The 22,120-nt window shown below is 38.7% G+C and overlaps 1 protein-coding gene across 1 annotated transcript in view; it reads left to right on the plus strand.

Annotated features, from left to right (window-relative positions):
* The first annotated feature begins 201 nt into the window (after nt 1–201).
* Nucleotides 202–22,120, plus strand: part of insra (insulin receptor a) — a 99,896-nt gene continuing 77,977 nt past the window's right edge. Inside the window, exon 1 of the mRNA XM_052128473.1 lies at nt 202–1,249. Coding sequence (XP_051984433.1) covers nt 1,138–1,249 — 112 coding nt within the window. The 5' untranslated portion in view covers nt 202–1,137. The remainder of the gene's footprint in view (nt 1,250–22,120) is intronic.

Genomic DNA, 22,120 nt, shown 5'->3' on the forward strand with positions numbered 1-22,120 from the left:
GTAGACTATCTTTTGAATTTTCTAGAGGTCTGTGTTTAATCATTGTGAAATTTTTAGAGTGCATTTGATTTAAATGTTTAGTTAGCGCGCTCACGCTATATTATTCCAAATCTCGGTCCGAAATTCCAGTCCACATTTCCCCTTTGCTCTGTCAGCTTCTCTAGCAGGTCTTATTTACTGGAGCAAAGGCAGGGACGGGGATTCTTGGAGAGAGGGGATATGCCAATGCATTAGCTACAACCAGCGTGGGGGAATTTTTTTTTCTTCTGTTTGACTTTCCAATTCTCCACCGTCATAACATCACATCATTTCGCTCTATTGACCAGAGAAGCAAAGCAACGGAAACTGGACTAATTGTGGAGCATTTGAGTTGGAAATCTCAGTAGTGTGTTTTTTTTACTACAGAAGCCTCCCGAATAGCTCGTCCAGTGTGTGTGGAACTGTCCGCTTATCAGCTAATCGTAAGAAATTAACGCCCTAACGTAGGCTACGGATAAAGCTCGGTGACCCGTAAATGTACTACGATGAAAGCCCGCTGTCAGAAGGCACTTGGAAAAAGTGCCATTTGAAATTTGCCTTTTACGAACCCTGGGGCCATTCAAGGCTATTATCTGCAACATACAAGTCTATAAACATTCGTTTTCTATGCACCAGAAATAAATAGGAGGAAAACGAATACAAAGTTGATCAAGCGCACAGTTGGCCATTTCTGCCTGCGCTTTATGCGCGCGGCCATTGCTACTACCCGTTTTTTTTCTCTCCATTTTTTTCAGGGCTTGTAGCAATCTGCGCAAAGTGTTGGGCAAATACATGCAATCGATCGAAAATGAGGATTCGGCTGCTCGTCGTGCATGCGGAGAGCATCAGATAACTTCGTTCGTTCGGATTGTTTTACTTTGAATGAAAGTCAACAGCGCACGCTGTCTTTAGCTTAGCTCTCGACCGTGTTCTTAATAGCAGCAGTCAGTGCGCGCGACACACAGCGGATTGAACACGTTGGACTTTCCTCTCCGCCCATTTTTTTCTGAGGGGGGTGAGAAGAGGGCTTTTTTCATTTTCGATTTAAATTCTATCTTCCAAAACAACACTGGACTAATAAAACAGGTCGTTAGCCAAACGGAGACGTATTTGGAGGGGATGTTTGAACAGATTTTTGGCTCCCCCGGGGTCAAAATGCGGCTGCGGACTTTGATTGTTTTGGTCGCGTCTGTCTACGCTGTTTGCAACTGTCAACAGTCAAATGGTGAAAGTAAGTGCAACTTAGCAGCATTGTTTTTTTTTATATTATTTGTGTACAGGTTTAATATCGAAGGAGTTTGTTTTCTTTTTTTACATTTTATATACAAGTTTAATTCGTTACTCTGAAAGGAAAAGGGGCCATATATCTTGACCACTGTGACACATTCGGGTTAGTAGAGCCAGACAGAAGGACATTGCAGGGTAAGGGGCGAACGAATCAAGTATTGGGTCGTTTTGATTTGGATTTATCGGTTCAGACTCGGCAAGGTCGATTATACGGAGTGTGTGGCTTGACTCTAAAGCCAGATTACCGAAGGTTTGAGGCCAGCGTTGATCTATTTGTAGCTCAAACTGCTGGGTTGGAAATGGTTTTCAAGTTCAGCCAGGCCCCGGTTTCATGCAGCCATTTGCAGAGTTGACAGACAGTATTTTAAATCACTATCAAATCAATCGAAATACCATTAGGACTGTATTTGTATTTATTGATCACAGAAATCATGAAATGCACATCTTGCTGACTAAAAAACTGTGATCCGATCTTTATTAGTTTGGATGGAAAGTTAATTCAGCAATCGACTAATATTGGACTTTTCAGATTTTCTTATTTTTTTTTTTTTTGCATACATCACAATAAAGCTATTTTTATTTAATATCACAGATTCACAACCAGTGTAATTTTGTATTTTTTTTTTGCAAATGTCAAACCTGTCAAAAATGTCAAAATGTCAAAAAATGAAGGGTGTCAGTGCTGAACATCTGATCAATAAGCCTTCAATTATCATTTGTCAGTGATTTATTTTCTTATGTCCAGGCGTTAGTGCGGTTTGAAGACCCGTGGTATCAACAGCAAACATTTCAAATGTACATTTGATCCATAAGAATTGCTTTGCAAACACAAGAGATTATCTTTTTTCCCCAGATCATTCCTTGTAGCTCAATTTGAAGAAAATATTTCTGTTATTTACAGAGAATATATATATATATATATATATATATATATATATATATATATATATATATATATATAAAATTGATATCAGTGACTAAGGCAGTGGAAAAGGCAGATAACCGATACATTTATTTAAAAGTAGAATGATTAAAGAGTTTATAGTCTTTCCTTACTAAGACGTGCACAGACATTTATACTGCAAGAGTCCAAAATGAATAAAATCCCAAAAGCAGTTTATTGTGCAGTGAAAATTCAAATAATAACAAGAAAAATTAAGATCTGGTGCATAATGTAGGACTTTTAACTATAAACAAGCCTGAAATACACTGGGGCCTTTTAATAAAAAAAAGAAAATGATGTAGACTTGGCTATGTTACAATGCTCTATGTATATACTATATTATTTATGTGTGTGTGTGTATGTGTATATATATATATATATATATATATATATATAATACATTTCACCAGATGAGGTTTATTTATAAGAAATTAACAATGGCAAACTATCAACATAGATTTTTGCTGATAATGATAGATCCAAAAAGCAACTATTGGCACTGATTAATTGGTAAAAACTATATACCGGTTTACCTCCTAATATATATATATATATATATATATATATATATATAAAAATGTCACCAGATGAGGTTTATTGAAAATTAATAAAAAATAAATAAACTCGGAAATGATTGGCATAGATCTTTAACAATAATTGATAGTTAAACATTATTGGTACTGATTAATCAGTAAAACCGATATATCTGTCTACCTCTAATATATAAATATACATACATGCACACATGCACATATGTATGTATGTATGCGTGTGTGTGTGTGTGCATATATAGATCTGTATATATGTATGTATATGTGTACATACAGTTGAAGTCAAAATTATAGATATAACTTAGCCAAATACATTTAAACTCAGCTTCTCACAAGTCCTGACATTTAATCTTAGAAAACATTTTCTGTCTTAGGTCAGTTAGGATCACTACTTTATTTTAAGAATGTGAAATGTCAGAATAATAGTAGAATGGTTTATTTCAGCTTTTATTTTTCATCACATTCCCACTTGGGTAAGAAGTTTACATATACTTTTTCAGTTCTGCCAACAAATATTCAATCAGATTGAAGTCAGGGCTTTGTGATGGCCACTCCAATACATTGACTTTGTTGTTCTTAAGCCATTTTGCTACAACTTTGGAGGTATGTTTGGTGTCATTGTCCATTTGGAAGACCCATTTGCAACCAAGCTTTAACTTCCTGGCTGATTTCTTGAGATGTTGCTTCAATATATCCATATAAATTTCCTTCCTCGTGATGCCATCTATTTTGCGAAGTGCACCAGTTCCTCATGCAGCAAAACACCCCCACAAATGATGATACCACCCCCTTGCTTCAAGTTTGGGATGGTGTTCTTTGGCTTGCAAGCCTCACCCGTTTTCCTGCAAACATAACGATGGTCATTATGGCCAAACGGTTCAATTTTGTTTCATAAGACCAGAGGACATTTCTCCAAAATGTAAGATATTAGTCCCTATGTGCACTTGCAAACTGTAGTCTAGCTTTTTGATGGTGTTTTTGGAGCATTGGATTCTTCCTTGCAGAGCAGCATTTCCGGTTATATCGATGTAGGACTCGTATTACTGTGGATATAGATACTTGTCTACCTGTTTCCTCCATCATCTTCTCAAAGTCCTTTGCTGTTGTTCTGGGATTGATTTGCACTTTTTGCACCAAACTACATTCACTTCTTGGAGACAGAATGCATCTCGTTCCTGAGTGGTATGATGGCTGCGTGGTCCCATGGTGTTTATACTTGAGTACTATTGTTTGTAAAAACGAATGTGGTACAATTCAGGCATTTGGAAATTGCTCCCAAGGATGAACCAGACTAGTGGAGGTCCACAGTTATTTTTCTGAGGTCTTGTACGTCCACAGGTACACATCCAAGTCAGTACACCTCCAATCAGAAGCTAATTGTCTAAAGGCTTGACATCATTTTGTGGAATTTTCCAAGCTGCATAAAGGCACAGTTAACTTAATGTATGTAAACTTCTGACCCACTGGAATTGTGATATAGTCAATTAAAAGTGAAAGAATCTGTCTGTAAACAATTGTTGGAAAAATTACTCATGCCATGCACAAGATGTTGTATATGATTTGTTAAAACTATATTTTGCTAATATGAAACCTGTGGAGGGTTCAAAATGAGTTTTAATGACTTCAACCTAAGTGTATGTAAATTTTGACTTCAACTGTATATGTATGTATGTATAAATATATGTAATATACACACATATATAATAATAATTTTTTTTTTTTAAAGAAAAATACCATGGTATGTTTGGTATCATGTTTTTTGTAAAAATCATATGAAATATACTAAGTTGTATGCTGTCATAGTTTTTTCTAGTAATTTTTGCCCTTATTTGTTTTGTGTGCTGTTTTGGAAACCAAGCACATTTTCTTATCTCATTGCTCTGCAAATGTCTAAATATAGCTTTGGTTTGGATGAAATTTATGCATTCAAAGTTCTGCCAGTTTCCATTTTGGGACCCTGTTCCATGTGTCTGATGGTCGGCTACTGTATGTCAGTCCTCTGCTAGGCCTTACAGACTTTTGAAAAAGCTATTGACAAACTCTGAATATGTCACAAATTATCAGGCTGTTGGCCTGTAATAATTGGATGTGACTGTAATATGCCATGTAGTTCTATTTAGTACATGTTTTTGTAGGCCTCTTTCAGAAAATCTAGACTTTTTAACCCCAGAACAAAAATGTTGCTTAGCTACACTTCATTGACAATGAAATCTGCAAGATATTCATGGCTCATTCCCAGGTTATGTGTGTAGAACATATTATGAGTAGGCCTATGTTGTGTCTTCATGGTTTGTTACGGCATAGTTTTTGTAGTTAGGCTTAACACCTGTGGGTGTTAGCCAACCTTTTATGAAAACTGAAAATGAAAAGATTGAGTAATATGATAAAACCAGTTTATGCGAGATTTAGAGAGCAGATCGAACATAAACACGTTGTGTAATTGTTAAGTTGGCCCCCTTCTTGTTCCTGTCAGGCTTGTAGTGAACCACTGTAGGGAAGAGTGAAACTATTTTTGGGCCTCAGTTCATTCTAGTCAGGACTGGAAATCTGCACAGAGCCCAACTCATCACAAATCTTTTTTTTTTTTTTTTTGCACATAGTTCAATATCTGTAATATATACACTCAGTGACCTTTTTATCAGTACACCTAATTATACATGTGATTTTCTAATCAGCCAATCATTTTGGAGCAGTGCAATGCATAAAATCAAGCAGATACAGGTCAGGAGCTTCAGTTAATGTTCACATCAACCTAGGGCTGGGCAATTAATCAAATGTAATTTTCCATTACGCTTTTGGCTTCCAACGATTTTGAGAACAAAATAATCTAGATAAATTATTATTATGCCTCATTCCATTTCGCTATGAAACACCCCAGCGTTATATCTTTAAAGCATCCTTTATTAAAGTTCAAATAATAGGGATGCAGGTTATTAAAATAAACTCTTTCTCTGTGCGGTCAGCGCCGTGTCTGTGTGAAGTGTGTGAAGTGACCGGGGAAGAGATTTAATCTTCTCCTGGCTGATGCTCACGCTGGCGCAGGGATGGTCATCACTCTCTCGCTTTTTCTGCAGCTAGATTATTACGTGATGGCTCGCTATGTAGCGAATCATAATATATGTGTCACGTTCACTATGTGTATCTATCTTATCATGAAGAAAAGTGTTCCTATGCAGTTCTATTAAGAAGAGAAAGTTTATTTTTTTGTGAATTATAGATGGATCGAAGTGAACATAAAATTGAGAGAGTGTAGTTTTAGCCCATTGGAACAAACTGGAACAAAATCAGTTTTTGATTTGTCTTTTTTGGCTTGTTTTCAAAATCATATTTAATACTTTTTTAAAACAATGTATATTTACTTTAGGACCTATACTGCAGAATAAAGAATTGTTATCAGAGAATGTTTTCATACAATATTTAATCAGGGTTTGACATTAACACTTGTCCGGGCAAATGAAAGAGAATTTTACTTGCCTGACTGGACAAGCAGACTGATTAAAAACGTCAATAACGAAAAAATAACCGGCTATATTTGTGATAGCCTAGGCCTGTGTCGCTTATTATTAGAAAGTTCATATTCTTATTCTGGTGTTGAAAGTAATCTAGAGCACGTCATTTTATAATTCACTAGCTATCCACTAGCTAACAGCTGCGCTCTGTTTGATTGACAGGCGGCGTATGTGCGTGTGCTGAACATGCGCATGTGTTCCAAAAATGCTTGCGCTAATGTGTGCCTGAACACATTTACATTTCAAAATTCTGCCAAAATGCCTGTTTTGGTGAGGTATTCATGTAAACACAGTGAGTGATATCTAAAGTGAATATAAACTGTGGAGAAAAAGGTGGATATGTATTGAAATGTTGGACTTGTAAGTATAATGCTAGTGTAAGCTAGTAGACCTGCTGCTGTCTAGTGTATTTTGTCATTATACTGTAATAATCAAACAGCCATAAAAATTACGAAAAAACACTCACTGTTCTTGACTGGGTATTTTTGTTAGCTTTAAAAAGTATGAATGTAATATAATCATACAGTGAAGACCAGTTTTATTTTGCATTTCATTTTAAATGTTTACTTGAATACTTAATAGCCTACTGCTGTTAAAAACTTTTAAAGCTGTTAAAAAAACACAGAATTTTCTTCATTTGTATTTTTTGTTATATTAAATTTAATCTATTTCTATTCATTGCTATTTTTTATTGTTATTTTATTACTGACTGTCTTGAATAATTACTTAAGAACTTGAAACCATTCTGCCATAATTAACATAACAGTTAGTGTTATTATTTGTTGTGGTTTTGATGCTGGTATTTAGAATAATTACCGACTACTGAAATGTTGGTATTGTGATAATGTATAGCCTTTATTGTACATTACAGATCTTGCTGCAGTAACATGATTAAAAGTAGAGTATGGTCACGAAGAATGGCCAAACTGGTTCGAGCTGACAGAAAGGGTACTGTTACTCAGATAAGATTCAACTTTATTGTCATTGTGCAGAGTACATGTACTGAGCCAATGAAATGCAGATGTTTTCACATATCCTAATTAAGCATCCCTGGAACAGATAGGGTCAAGGGCCTTGCTCAAGGGCCCAACAGTGGTATCTTGGCGGTGCTGGGGTTTGAACCCAGAGCCTTAACTGCTGATCCACCACTGGCCCATCACAATAGTCATGGCTGTCTCTGGCCCCCAGCTTTCTTCTGCCAACTTGGAAATTCCAAAAAATTTGCAAATATTAATGTATATCGTCATCGTGAGAAATATCAAATGATATGAAAAAGAATATCATGATAATATTTTTTGCCATATCGCCCAGCCGTTGTTGTAGCCCATTCGACTCAAGGTTTGAAATGTTGTGCATTCTGAGATGCTATTCTGGTCACTACAATTGTACAGAGTGGTTTTACTGTGAATATTACTGTCAAATGACTTACTCATGAGGTTTTTATTGGTCAAACTAATAGTACTGCTGTCTACCTTTACATTCTTCTGTTACTCATATCTTTACAGACAGCATATGACAATATAATATATTCCTCTGCAGACTAGAGATCTGAAACTTTGGGTTACATTGTTAATATCCGAAAGCAGGCCATATGTAATTTCATAATTGCTACCTTCAACCTTGTCAGATCTTGGCTGACATGACAGACCATTGAAACTGTGAAAAATCAATTCAAATGTATTTGCCACACCCAATAGCCATGCCACTGCGTATTACATGACACCTTCTCTGAACTTGCATCCATTTTGTTTCCTTATTGTTTACATTACCCATTTCCATTATGATCCCCCTTGTGGTTACCCCATTAAGTCTTTTGTGAGACTGACAATAATAACCTTGCCCCCAAGAGCACAGTTCAAAGTTAGCTTGTTATTTGTTCTGTTTTAAAGTCCTTCACAGTTGTTCAGGTGGTCTTACTCTCTCATGATGAGGAGGTTACTAAATAATCAACACAGTTTTTTTGCTGTATCATTGTGAATGCTTTGCAAGAACAATGAGTCTGATTGTGTCAAACCCATTCAATGTTCTGTATATTTGTTTATTCAGTAAATTCTGCGCCACAAGTCCCACCAAACGGAATTGCAAAAGTAATAATTAGGATAATGAAAAATGATGGCCATTGTTAGTGCAAATAGATAGTCCTGCCCAAAATCATGCCATTGGCTGAGCCAATATTGCTTCAACAGGCTGGTTTGGGACACCACAGCGTTTACACATTTCTGAAAATCATACTAAAAATGGCTTACTTGTAGTTTTTGCATATTCAGCTGTGATACAAGACAGTATTTTACCATTACTTTTGTGAGTATTTTACACACTTCAACTTTAAAGCATATTAGTCTCTCGATTAATGCAGTATGCAAAAAGAATTTAAAGCAAGCTCTGTTTCAGATAATATGGAATCAAATTTAGTTAATTCCCTGCCTTCAAGCAAGTATGTGTTCACATGTGCAGTTGATCTTTCACAAGCTTTGGAATAGATATGCCATCTCAAATCAAAGCATCTTTCACTAATGATAATTCTCACACACGTTTGAACAGCAACTCTTAGACCCCATTTTTAGGTTTTCTTCTGATTTCAAGTGTGTGGCCAGAGACATTTTAGAGGTGGAAACCCAACCAGTAATATTGCTCTTCTCAGCCAGTGGTGTGCAGGTGAAACATTAAATCATCCTGCATCTAGATTTTCCTTTCTGCTGGCTGTTATTGTTCGGCCAATATCATCCTGTGTGCTAAATTTATTTCCTGTAACCACTGTTGCAGGGGGTGGTTGGAAGTTGTCACTATGTGTACATTTTATGCCCCCAATGTGTAAAGCTGCGTTCACACTTCCAGTGGCACGCAGCGACAAAACAACCTCATCTCATTCATTGAGAAATGTTTAACGTTATGCAAATGAAGAGCAACTTTCAGGAGCGACAGCCAATATGAGTGAAGATGGTAGAGCTCACGTGATCCTAATATTTTTATAATAACATTAATTGTAAAGAAACTGTGCTGTTTAGACTCAATCCAACACCACTAGTGACCTAACCACAAGCCACTGGTGACATGCAGCGACAAAGTAGCTGGGAGTGTGAATGCAGCTTTACCCATATTTTGTGTAAATATTATGTTTTTTTGTTGTTGTTTTTAAACAGATTCATAGTGTTCTTTGGTTGTGGATAGAGGTTAATGGTTGCATATCAGGTGCATGATTATTAAAGTAAAAGTGAGGTAGTTGTTTCATTTAGAATTCTCTTGAGGCACAATGTGCAAGTTATTAGCTTGAAAGCATTATTGATCAGTTACAATTCAGTTTAAAGAGTGAAAAACTAGAAGCAGATGAACGTCAAAAAGGAAGTGGGGAAACAAGTGGGGAGACACACCCATTTGAAGACTTCTGGTTTTATAAAGCCTAGAGATGTAACGGTATGAAAATTTTCATATCACAATTATCATTACCAAAACTATCGCTGTTATCCGTGTATACCGTTTTATCACGGTATTGTTAAAATGTGCTGAAAATGTAAAAAAAGTACTGATAAACAAACTGAAATAATTTAAACAGGTTTTATATTTAAAAATCAACAAACAACAAATAAAATTAGTAAACAAGGGAATCGCAAATGAAGCATAAAAATAATAATAATAATAATAATTATTATTATTAAATTACACACACATTTTACATGATCAAAATATGTTGGTTGGGTGACTAAACTAAACATGTTATTACATAGCTCTCTGAAATTCTTGATTCTGGTCGCTCATCCTGAAACGCCGGCTTTCATGTCTCACGCTCTCCAGGCTGTCTACAAAACTCTGGTGGGTGTCTTCGTGGAAAACTTTAACCAACGTTACACTCAGCGGATTGTCATTTGTAACTGCAAATCTCGGGAATAATAATAAAAAAAAAAATCAGTTATCGAATAGTAACTTGATGTCATTTAACGTAACTTCAGATCATATAAATCAATAACAATTACACACGGGGCGAGAGGAGCGCTGCAGCTCCTGGAAACACAGATCACAGCTTGGCGATATATCTATATTTCATCCTTAATTAAAGTTCATATAATACTGGAGCGTGCCAAGTAAATAAACACAAACTCCAAAACTGTCATTCTCTGTGCAGTCAGAGCCACTTCAACCAGTCGCGGAAGAGACCCAATCTGAGCGGGAGTCGAGACCGAGAGAGAATTAAAGTTCCGCCGGATGATGAGCACTCTAACACGGAGACGCTCATCTCTCACCCCCGCTGTCTGCAGCTCACAATGTCATCATCAAGAGATCATACTAATATATATATGTATATGTATACATATATGTGTGTTTTGGATAGACTGGATTGTCAAATGCTTAATCAATAATACACTTATTACTACATTAAAATGCTCAGACTTTGTCAACTAAAACTTTACTAAAAAAATATAGGATAAATTTGACTAAATATGATAAAATCTAAAAAGGATATCTGATACAGGACTAAGACTAAAAAACAGATGACAAAATTAACACTATTATTCAGTTGCCAGGTCATTACGAGTGTATTAATGCAAAGCCAATGTTTACGTGTTCTTAACGTCACTTTTTTGATCAGTATGGTACCACCTCCGCCATTTTGAGCCAGGAAAAACCCTGCTCTCTCCTTTCATACAAACACAACTGGTGCCATCGTGCGTCTCTGTTATTGTTATCAATTGTATTGAAAATTAAATAGTAGGACTTCAGTATTTGTATTGGATGATTTTGTAGACTGCAATGATTATAAAATAATTAAAGAACAGGTAAAATTTGAAAACATTCATCTCAAATCACTATTTCATGTCCCCTTAATTATTTGAAAAGCCTTGCATTAGTGGTATGAATGTACATCACTTAAATGTCACACATTTTTGTTACTGTCTTATTTTCTTGTTCGTTTGTCTTTCCTCAAAGCGATACACTTGCGTAGAACATTTTCTTTGCAGAAGCTTGCATTTTTTTACAAATGAGATAAATTATTTCAACCCAATTAAATATTGTGCCCAACTATTTACTTTTCCTCATACTTTTCCCCAAATCCTGTACTGAGCTAAAAGTTAACTTACCTTGCATGCACTATAAAGTGATGGATGGTTGTCTCAAAGATGAATTGCCAGATTGGACGCGTTGCCCTGTTTCGCAGGGACTTTCCTCTGGCAAGTTCTGCAGACAGGGTTACTGTCACGTTCCTCTGTTGTCTGCCCTGTGTCTCACTGCCATTTTGTTAAAGAACTACACTTCCCAGTATCCACCTGTCATCATCACTGCCATTTTGTTCATTGTTCTCACCTGTGTCCCATTTAGTCATCACTCCCTGTGTATTTAAGCCCTGCTTCTTGTTCTCTCCTTGTCTGTCGTTGTATGTTGTCAAGCCTGGAATGTTTCCCCTGCCCGAGTTTACTTGTTTATGTTTTGTTTCCCCATCGAGGGTTTTTCCGTTGTGTTTTGCCTGTTTACCTTTTTAATAAAAGTCTGCATTTAGATCCGCGTCTCCTCGCTGCCTCATTCGTTACAGTTACCATCTTCTACTAATTTTCCCTCAGCATTCTTATAAAATCCAAAATATGACCACACCTCTGATTTTGTCTTCTTGAAAGGTTGGAAATTCTCCCAAGCACTGTTATTGGCTTCCCCCATGGTTTCATGCAAAAAACAACAACAATAACAATGTTGCATGCTGCACCCATGCGTCAGACTCATGCTGTGTGTGTGGACAGCATTCACTGCGAGTTTTACAAATCATGATAATCGTGCACTGTTTTAATGATAATTATATGTGACACTGTAATATTAACCGTCTGGGAATTTTATCGTGGTTTACCATGAAACCGGTAACCGTTGCATCCCTAATATAACCGTACTATTCTTCCCTGTGTCGTGGTTTAAATGTTTGCCATTGTTTGTCATCTTTCTGTGTGGTCAACCCTTTGTGTGGCATGACCTTTTGCCATATTTAATATTTAACAACATTTACATAACAAATCTTTTCATTATCTTACACAAGATAAAATAAAAAACATTAAATGTATTTTAAACCTGTTAATTAGGCTACAGTTTCATTTTACTTTACAAGTAGGATATCTTTCTCTCCTTTTTCTTGTTCTGAGGATATGATTATAGTCTTAGGATCATGTGTATGTTAGTATTTGTATTATGTTGATCCTTGGGAAATATGCTGTTCAGCTATTTCAAATAAGAGACTTATAGTAGTACTTCAAGTCAAGTCATTTTTATTTGTATAGCGCCTTTCACACCACACATAATTTCAAAGCAGCTTTACAGAAGATCAGGCATTAACAGAACATACAACTATAATGTCTATGAGTCAGCATTGTGTAATTAGTTAAAATACAATTGTGAATTGTGTTTAAAAATAAGTAATTAAATAATTATTGTATTTATAACCCCAGTGAGCAAGCCGAAGCCGACTGTGGCAAGGAACACAAAACTCCATAAGATGTTGGATAATGGGAGAAAAATAACCTTGGGAGAAACCAGACTCACCGTGGGGGCTAATTCCCCTCTGGCTAACAAGTACTTAACTTTATTTGTTTAACAAACAAAATCTTTTCTCTGTTTTTTTATTTAATTTTACACATAGATCTATTTTTTAGCTAAATATAACTTGACAATTTATTTCCTTGTTTTTAAATGTCTTTTTTTTTCTTTTCTTTTTTACATTGCGTGATCTCTGCAGATAAATGGATGTTTTGTGGTCTTCAACACAAAATATTCAGATCTTTGAACAAACATTTAATATACTGATTCAGGTAAAAAAAAAATCATGGTTTATATCATGGCTGTCCATTGAAAAATATCTCCACTTTTGGTAATTTTGACTTTTTACCATAGACGGAATGCGCCAAATTACCTCTTCCTACTGTTTGAGTTGTGCATCGAAATGACCAATGAAAAGAGGTTTAATCATGCTATCTGTTTAATAAGTATTTCCATTGGCCTTGAGAAGTGTCCATCAAAACCGCTTATGTGCCGCCCTTATGTTTTGAAGAACGTCATCTAATTTACCGGTTGAAGTGTAGTGAAGAGATTGCCTGGCTCTGTGATTTCCCTGACAACCAAAGCCATTCATGCACGCACAATGTCAGGTGGCTTTAAAAAGTAGACTATACCAGCCATATACAATTGCCAGATTTCCGTCTTCACCAAACCACGAGTGAAAGCTTATTCTAACATTTTAGGCATTGGACCCAGAAATGTTCTCAAAACCGAACTGTTCACTCAACAACCGGACTAGAAATCCTTGTCATAAAACTGATCTAAAATAGTAAGTGAAAGCTCAGATTATATCCAAAAATGAATGCTCTAGTAATCAATAACCTTCCAACTAAGTTCTGAGAACATGAGCATTTAGACTCAAGTAACTGAACATGCGCCATTCGAAACCATGATAAGAAAACCATGCATGTCCACATTTGCTAACAAAAATCCATTCAAGTCCAATTGTGTAATGATACAATTCTATTTATGGTGCTAAAGGTGACTAATTATGTAATTTTCTATTAATTTTGTAAGATTATTTAGGAGAAAAATATTTTTTCCATGCTGTTGAAAAAGTAATTTTTTTTGGAGATGTGTGCTTTTCATCAGACAGCAGTGATATTGAGATTCGGGTACTCTGATGAAGATATCCGGGATACTCGGTAAAAGGAATCAAGGCTGTTGGTTGTTGAACTTCTACTTGATCAATCACAGTGCAGAACAGGTCACATTTGTTAGAGGAAGGAATTGAGTGTGGCCAAGTAGTGTCAATGTGGAATCGAAGCATGGCCAAGCGAGAACCACCACCTTTTTGAGGATGATTTTACCCAAATGCGAATACATAACCAGAATTTTACTTCAAAATGTTTACAAAATGTACATTTTGCAACCTTAATCAGGGCTTTAAAAATTTCAATTCATGCCAAATATATTTGTATTCTAAGTTTGATGTAGGCTAATGTAAGTAATGTTCAAAACTTAATTTAATGTAAGCATATTCAAATTCAAGTCTTGATGACACAAATATCATTGCATATCAAAACAGATGCCCTTAAATTTAATGTCAGCTTGTAATTTGATGTTTAGGGTTGAAGTTTGGCTCCACTGTCATTTCAAGGATTGCATAACGTGAATGATTACAGTCAACCAGTACAGCCCTCACCTCAGTTCACTGTGCTAGCATTCCTTTCATGTTCTTCAGCGCTGCTCTAAGTACCTGATGCCTGACTGTTCGTACACAGCGTATTGGTTTCAACCAGGAGTGTGGTGCTAAAAATAAGGTTCCAGCTGAAAGTGTAGAGGTATTGCAAATTGTGTGTGTGTGTGTATGTGATAGTGTGGTCAGTAGGGTTACACTAGATGGTTAGGTTACCGTAGATGGTTAAGCATTCTCATGCTCCAAAACTTCCGGACTGACACATTTATGAATACCTGTGGCAAGGCAAGTGTTATAACATAAGTAAGCTAGCCAACCCAAGGTATTTTTGATCTTTCTAATTTCAAATGCTGCTGGGCTTCAATATCTCTGCTCAGTTATACAGTGTCTGACAACCACGCATCTGAGTTCATGTATGCATATAGTTCATATAAACCATTATGGAATCTTTAAAGTCACATCAGAGGCTATTTTCCATTTAAAGGGGCCTCAGCATCTTAACAGAATAGACAGTTATAGTGTTGATGCACTGTTTCAAAGTTTTTTGTTAAAGTCCAGTGTTTTCCACAGGATTTTGTGAGACTATGGGGGGTGGACCTCTGACCCTCTAGGGGGGTCCGGGGGCATGCTCCCCCTTAAGAATCTTTTACATTTTAAAGTTAAATACTTCCATCTGGTGCACATTGAGAGCAAAATTAAGAGGCTAGTGTTGTGCTATTGTAAACGGTTTTGTGCTCTTAAAGCTGCATTAGGCAACTTTGAAATAAATTGAATTGTGAGAAACAGTGCCCCCCAATTCTTCCCCATTTACATGATGCTCTTCACCCCCAGCCAGGGTTACTTGACAGCTGTTCACAAACAAAGCCAAGGCCTGCCTTTCACTGAGTCTGTGGTGCTAACTTATTTCTCACAGGGCCTCATTTAACTTAGACACCATGTTTATATAGTTTTTTTTTTCTTCTTCCCAATGAATAAATACTACTTTGCTCTAACGCGCTCTAACCAATCTAAAAAGCAGGGTACAAACTAGTTATGTCAGTTTCAGCTTTTACTCTTTTAACGTTACCTCAAACTGCTAACAATAGCTAGCTAGTGAAGCCGTAATCAGTGTAACGTTTTGCCAATTAACCTAGTAATGCTAACTTTAATTTACGTTAATCATCATCATGATTGTTAAAAAAAACAATTTTTTTCTTTTGCTTCTTTTGTAACCCAGCCAACCTGTATAGCTATTATATTACATTATTTTGTATTACATTACATTATACACTCACCTTAAGGATTATTAGGAACACCATACTAATACTGTGTTTGACCCCCTTTCGCCTTCAGAACTGCCTTAATTCTACATGGCATTGATTCAACAAGGTGCTGAAAGCATTCTTTAGAAATGTTGGCCCATATTGATAGGATAGCATCTTGCAGTTGATGGAGATTTGTGGGATGCACATCCAGGGCACGAAGCTCCCGTTCCACCACATCCCAAAGATGCTCTATTGGGTTGAGATCTGGTGACTGTGGGGGCCATTTTAGTACAGTGAACTCATTGTCATGTTCAATAAACCAATTTGAAATGATTCAAGCTTTGTGACATGGTGCATTATCCTGCTGGAAGTAGCCATCAGTGGATGGGTACATGGTGGCCATAAAGGGATGGACATGGTCAGAAACAATGCTCAGGTAGGCCGTGGCATTTAAACGATGCCCAATTGGCACTAAGGGGCCTGAAGTGTGCCAAGAAAACATCCCCCACACCATTAAACCACCACCACCAGCCTGCACAGTGGTAACAAGGCATGATGGATCCATGTTCTCATTCTGTTTACGCCAGATTCTGACTCTACCATCTGAATGTCTCAACAGAAATCGAGACTCATCAGACCAGGCAACATTTTTCCAGTCTTCAACTGTCCAATTTTGGTGAGCTCTTGCAAATTGTAGCCTATTTTTCCTATTTGTAGTGGAGATGAGTGGTACCCGGTGGGGTCTTCTGCTGTTGTAGCCCATCCGCCTCAAGGTTGTGCGTGTTGTGGCTTCACAAATGCTTTGCTGCATACCTCGGTTGTAACGAGTGGTTATTTCAGGCAAAGTTGCTCTTCTATCAGCTTGAATCAGTCGGCCCATTCTCCTCTGACCTCTAGCATCAACAAGGCATTTTCAGCCCACAGGACTGCCGCATACTGGATGTTTTTCCTTTTCACACCATTCTTTGTAAACCCTAGAAATGTTTGTGCGTGAAAATCCCAGTAACTGAGCAGATTGTGAAATACTCAGACCGGCCCGTCTGGCACCAACAACCATGCCACGCTCCAAATTGCTTAAATCACCTTTCTTTCCCATTCTGACATTCAGTTTGGAGTTCAGGAGATTGTCTTGACCAGGACCACACCCCTAAATGCATTGACGCAACTGCCATGTGATTGGTTGATTAGATAATTGCATTAACGAGAAATTGAACAGGTGTTCCTAATAATCCTTTAGGTGAGTGTATTATGCAATAGTAAAATATTTCTGCCTTAAATTCTTCACTTTCACACATTATTTTAAGGCTCTCTGATTAAAGGTGCGTACACACTGCCAGCGACATCGCGCGCGACAGCGACTCAATACCATTCATTTTCAATGCGAGCACAGCGACTTCCGGCGACACGAGCTGTCGCGACCGTTGGCGCTAGATGTGGGCGTGTCCAGCGACGCGACAAAGTTGAGAAAAGTTCAACTTTGGAGCGACTAACGGAAGCGACAGCCAATAGGAGAGACGACGGGAGAGCTCACGTGATCCTTCTCTCTCTCTCTCTCTCTCTCTCTCTCTCTCTCTCTCTCTCTCTGTCTCTCTCTCTCCTGCAGTAACGGAAAGATGGATGAAAGGCTAATTCTTGCTGTTAGAAATTTTCCAGTGCTCTATGATATGTCTCTTCCCACGTACAAGGACATTTTAAAGAAAAATACTGCGTGGAAAGGTGTATCTGAGATCGCTGGGATTTTATGGACCCAGACAGACCGACATTTGCATTTTCGTCGCAGATAAACAGCCACTCTGGCAAACAGCACGACTTGTTTATCATTCATCTTTGATATAAAGCATTTTATGTACTGATTCCATTTATATTTAGTCTTTTCCCTCCAAAATGTTTGTTTTTAGTGGCAAGAAAAGAGATTCGCTGTCAACAGCAATGGAATGACATCCGTGAATGTCATTTATAAACGTTACTAGGCAACCAGTAGTGGGAACACCCACTAGTGACTTCACCGCCAGCCACTGGCGACCTGCAGCGATAAAGTCGCTGGCAGTGTGTACGCAGCTTAAGGGCCCTTACATAGTCAACGTGAGCTACGCAAGCAAGCAACGCGAGTGACGCGAGCGACGTGCTCCCTTTCATAGTCCGCAAGCAGACGCACGTGTCACGGGCGATGCGTGAAATGCAATACACCGCTCCCGCAACAGGGGGTAGTAGAGTCTGGTGATATTAGTAGAGTCGGGTCACGTCATATTCAGACCAAAATGACAACTGAAGAGGAGTGCATATTGCTGATTTTATATAGGCGGCATCAAAGGCAGCGCAGAGATAGACGGTGGTATGTTCGCCCTTTAAATCAAAAAAGGGATCAGGATGGTGAGTTTGTGTCTCTGGTGCTTCCCATGCGAAGCATGGACGAGGAGAGACATTTCCAATATTTTAGGATGTCGGCGCCAAAATTTGATGTATTGCTATCAAAAGTCGTCCGCTTTCTCCCGGACACTCACCTAAATCACCGCTACCCGATTGGATATAATATACTTGAATTAATGTACAATACTTGCAATGTCGCCCCCACCGACACCGCGTAGTATTGCGCGCATCGGTGCGTCGCGTATCAAAAACTAGGACGACACATTTGGCTACGCATCGACGCATAATGGCGGCCGAAGCGTAGCGAAGCGTAGCCTTTCAGGCGCGTACGCGTACCGATGCGTTGACTATGAAAGGGCCCTAACTCACAAGCCCTTATTTCTCATGAAGGAAGACTTTGAGATTCTGTTTCTTGGATGTTATCATCTCCACAGAAATAGAGCAGCGCATCTCCTCTGTCTCACTGCCTATTATTAACACTGCGTGAATGAACCCACAATGACCATGGATATTTACAATGACATGGACATTACATGGCTGTTAAGTGAAACTGGAGTGCTTTGCGTTCACAAAATTAATACGTTTATACCTTGTTTATATTTTCGCGGTAGTTTGGTGCAAGTCTCGGTAGACGCCGTGCACATCAGAGTGCTTGAGAAGTGGTTCATCTTCACATGACGTCTGTGGTGTGGTTCCCTTAGATGCTCGGAGTTCAACTGAATGAGACACAAGTATTTTTTCCTGCGCGCATGAGACATCATGCAGGGAAAGATGAGGCTGAATCCAACTTCTTAATCAACTGCTTTTTATTTAGTAAAAGGGACTCTGTGTTTGTGGCGTAGTGGGCTAAAGCACTTGACTGGTAATCAGAAGGTCGTTGGTTCGATCCCCACAGCCACCACCATTGTGTCCTTGAACAAGACACTTAACTCCAGGTTGCTCTGGAGGGATTGTCCCTGTAATAAGTTCACTGTAAGTCGCTTTGGATAAAAGTGTCTGCCAAATGCATAAATGTTAAATGTAAATGTTATTTACTTTTTGCCAGTGGCTAATAACATAAATTTTTTGGTCACATAATGCTGAAATGTACTCGCATATGCAAGTGATTTACTCGCAATGTAGAGGGCTGGTTAACGTTACTTACCTCAAAAATGTGTCATCCTCCTCAACCATATAACGTTAGATGGATCCAGACGGACCCAGTGCAGATATCTGCGCGTGTGTGTATGTGAGAGAGCGGGTGAGTTTACAGTAGCGGGGGAGGAGCTGAATGTACTGACTGGTGCAAAAGAGAGAGCGCAAAACACAACCTTTTATGTTATTATGAGACTGAGAAGTGAAAATATATTTTAGATGAGAAGTGTAAAAAGGTTTTTGTTTCATTACGAGACCGTGGCAGGGCAAATTATGCTGTGGCGGGCCGCCATAGTCTAGTCAATTAATGGGAAACACTGAAGTCAACATGAAACTGCAGTTGCATTCAAATTTAAAGTCTATAATGTAACAGGACTTGGTTTCATCCATCTTGAATTGATTGTGAAAAGTTGTCTGTATGTCAGTTGGTTGGAGGGAATGAGTTGAAAAATAATATGGCAGAACAGGAAAGTGATTTAAGTGGTTACATTTTGATGAATGGTGGTAAATTCTATTTCTTTTCTTAGCAATAACTTTCACCAATGCATTGTTCACTGTAAAATCAGAAATCTCTGATTAAAGGTGCGTACACACTGCCAGCGACATCGCGCGCGACAGCGACTCAATACCATTCATTTTCAATGCGAGCACAGCGACTTCCGGCGACACGAGCTGTCGCGACCGTTGGCGCTAGATGTGGGCGTGTCCAGCGACGCGACAAAGTTGAGAAAAGTTCAACTTTGGAGCGACTAACGGAAGCGACAGCCAATAGGAGAGACGACGGGAGAGCTCACGTGATCCTTCTCTCTCTCTCTCTCTCTCTCTCTCTCTCTCTCTCTCTCTCTCTCTCTCTCTCTCTCTCTCTCTCTCCTGCAGTAACGGAAAGATGGATGAAAGGCTAATTCTTGCTGTTAGAAATTTTCCAGTGCTCTATGATATGTCTCTTCCCACGTACAAGGACATTTTAAAGAAAAATACTGCGTGGAAAGGTGTATCTGAGATCGCTGGGATTTTATGGACCCAGACAGACCGACATTTGCATTTTCGTCGCAGATAAACAGCCACTCTGGCAAACAGCACGACTTGTTTATCATTCATCTTTGATATAAAGCATTTTATGTACTGATTCCATTTATATTTAGTCTTTTCCCTCCAAAATGTTTGTTTTTAGTGGCAAGAAAAGAGATTCGCTGTCAACAGCAATGGAATGACATCCGTGAATGTCATTTATAAACGTTACTAGGCAACCAGTAGTGGGAACACCCACTAGTGACTTCACCGCCAGCCACTGGCGACCTGCAGCGATAAAGTCGCTGGCAGTGTGTACGCAGCTTAAGGGCCCTTACATAGTCAGCGTGAGCTACGCAAGCAAGCAACGCGAGTGACGCGAGCGACGTGCTCCCTTTCATAGTCCGCAAGCAGACGCGCGTGTCACGGGCGATGCGTGAAATGCAATACACCGCTCCCGCAACAGGGGTAGTAGAGTCTGGTGATATTAGTAGAGTCGGGTCACGTCATATTCAGACCAAAATGACAACTGAAGAGGAGTGCATATTGCTGATTTTATATAGGCGGCATCAAAGGCAGCGCAGAGATAGACGGTGGTATGTTCAGCCCTTTAAATCAAAAAAGGGATCAGGATGGTGAGTTTGTGTCTCTGGTGCTTCCCATGCGAAGCATGGACGAGGAGAGACATTTCCAATATTTTAGGATGTCGGCGCCAAAATTTGATGTATTGCTATCAAAAGTCGATCCGCTTTCTCCGGACACTCACCTAAATCACCGCTACCCGATTGGATATAATATACTTGAATTAATGTACAATACTTGCAATGTCGCCCCCACCGACACCGCGTAGTATTGCGCGCGATCGATGCGTCGGCGTATCAAAAACTAGGACGACACATTTGGCTACGCATCGACGCATAATGGCGGCCGAGCGTAGCGGCGTAGCCTTTCAGAGCGCGTCACGCGTACCGATGCGTTGACTATGAAAGGGCCCTAACTCACAAGCCCTTATTTCTCATGAAGGAAGACTTTGAGATTCTGTTTCTTGGATGTTATCATCTCCACAGAAATAGAGCAGCGCATCTCCTCTGTCTCACTGCCTATTATTAACACTGCGTGAATGAACCCACAATGACCATGGATATTTACAATGACATGGACATTACATGGCTGTTAAGTGAAACTGGAGTGCTTTGCGTTCACAAAATTAATACGTTTATACCTTGTTTATATTTTCGCGGTAGTTTGGTGCAAGTCTCGGTAGACGGCGTGCACATCAGAGTGCTTGAGAAGTGGTTCATCTTCACATGACGTCTGTGGTGTGGTTCCCTTAGATGCTCGGAGTTCAACTGAATGAGACACAAGTATTTTTTCCTGCGCGCATGAGACATCATGCAGGGAAAGATGAGGCTGAATCCAACTTCTTAATCAACTGCTTTTTATTTAGTAAAAGGGACTCTGTGTTTGTGGCGTAGTGGGCTAAAGCACTTGACTGGTAATCAGAAGGTCGTTGGTTCGATCCCCACAGCCACCACCATTGTGTCCTTGAACAAGACACTTAACTCCAGGTTGCTCTGGAGGGATTGTCCCTGTAATAAGTTCACTGTAAGTCGCTTTGGATAAAAGTGTCTGCCAAATGCATAAATGTTAAATGTAAATGTTATTTACTTTTTGCCAGTGGCTAATAACATAAATTTTTTGGTCACATAATGCGAAATGTACTCGCATATGCAAGTGATTTACTCGCAATGTAGAGGGCTGGTTAACGTTACTTACCTCAAAAATGTGTCATCCTCCTCAACCATATAACGTTAGATGGATCCAGACGGACCCAGTGCAGATATCTGCGCGTGTGTGTATGTGAGAGAGCGGGTGAGTTTACAGTAGCGGGGGAGGAG

Source organism: Xyrauchen texanus, chromosome 6, assembly GCF_025860055.1.
Source record: "Xyrauchen texanus isolate HMW12.3.18 chromosome 6, RBS_HiC_50CHRs, whole genome shotgun sequence".
Taxonomy (NCBI): domain Eukaryota; kingdom Metazoa; phylum Chordata; class Actinopteri; order Cypriniformes; family Catostomidae; genus Xyrauchen; species Xyrauchen texanus.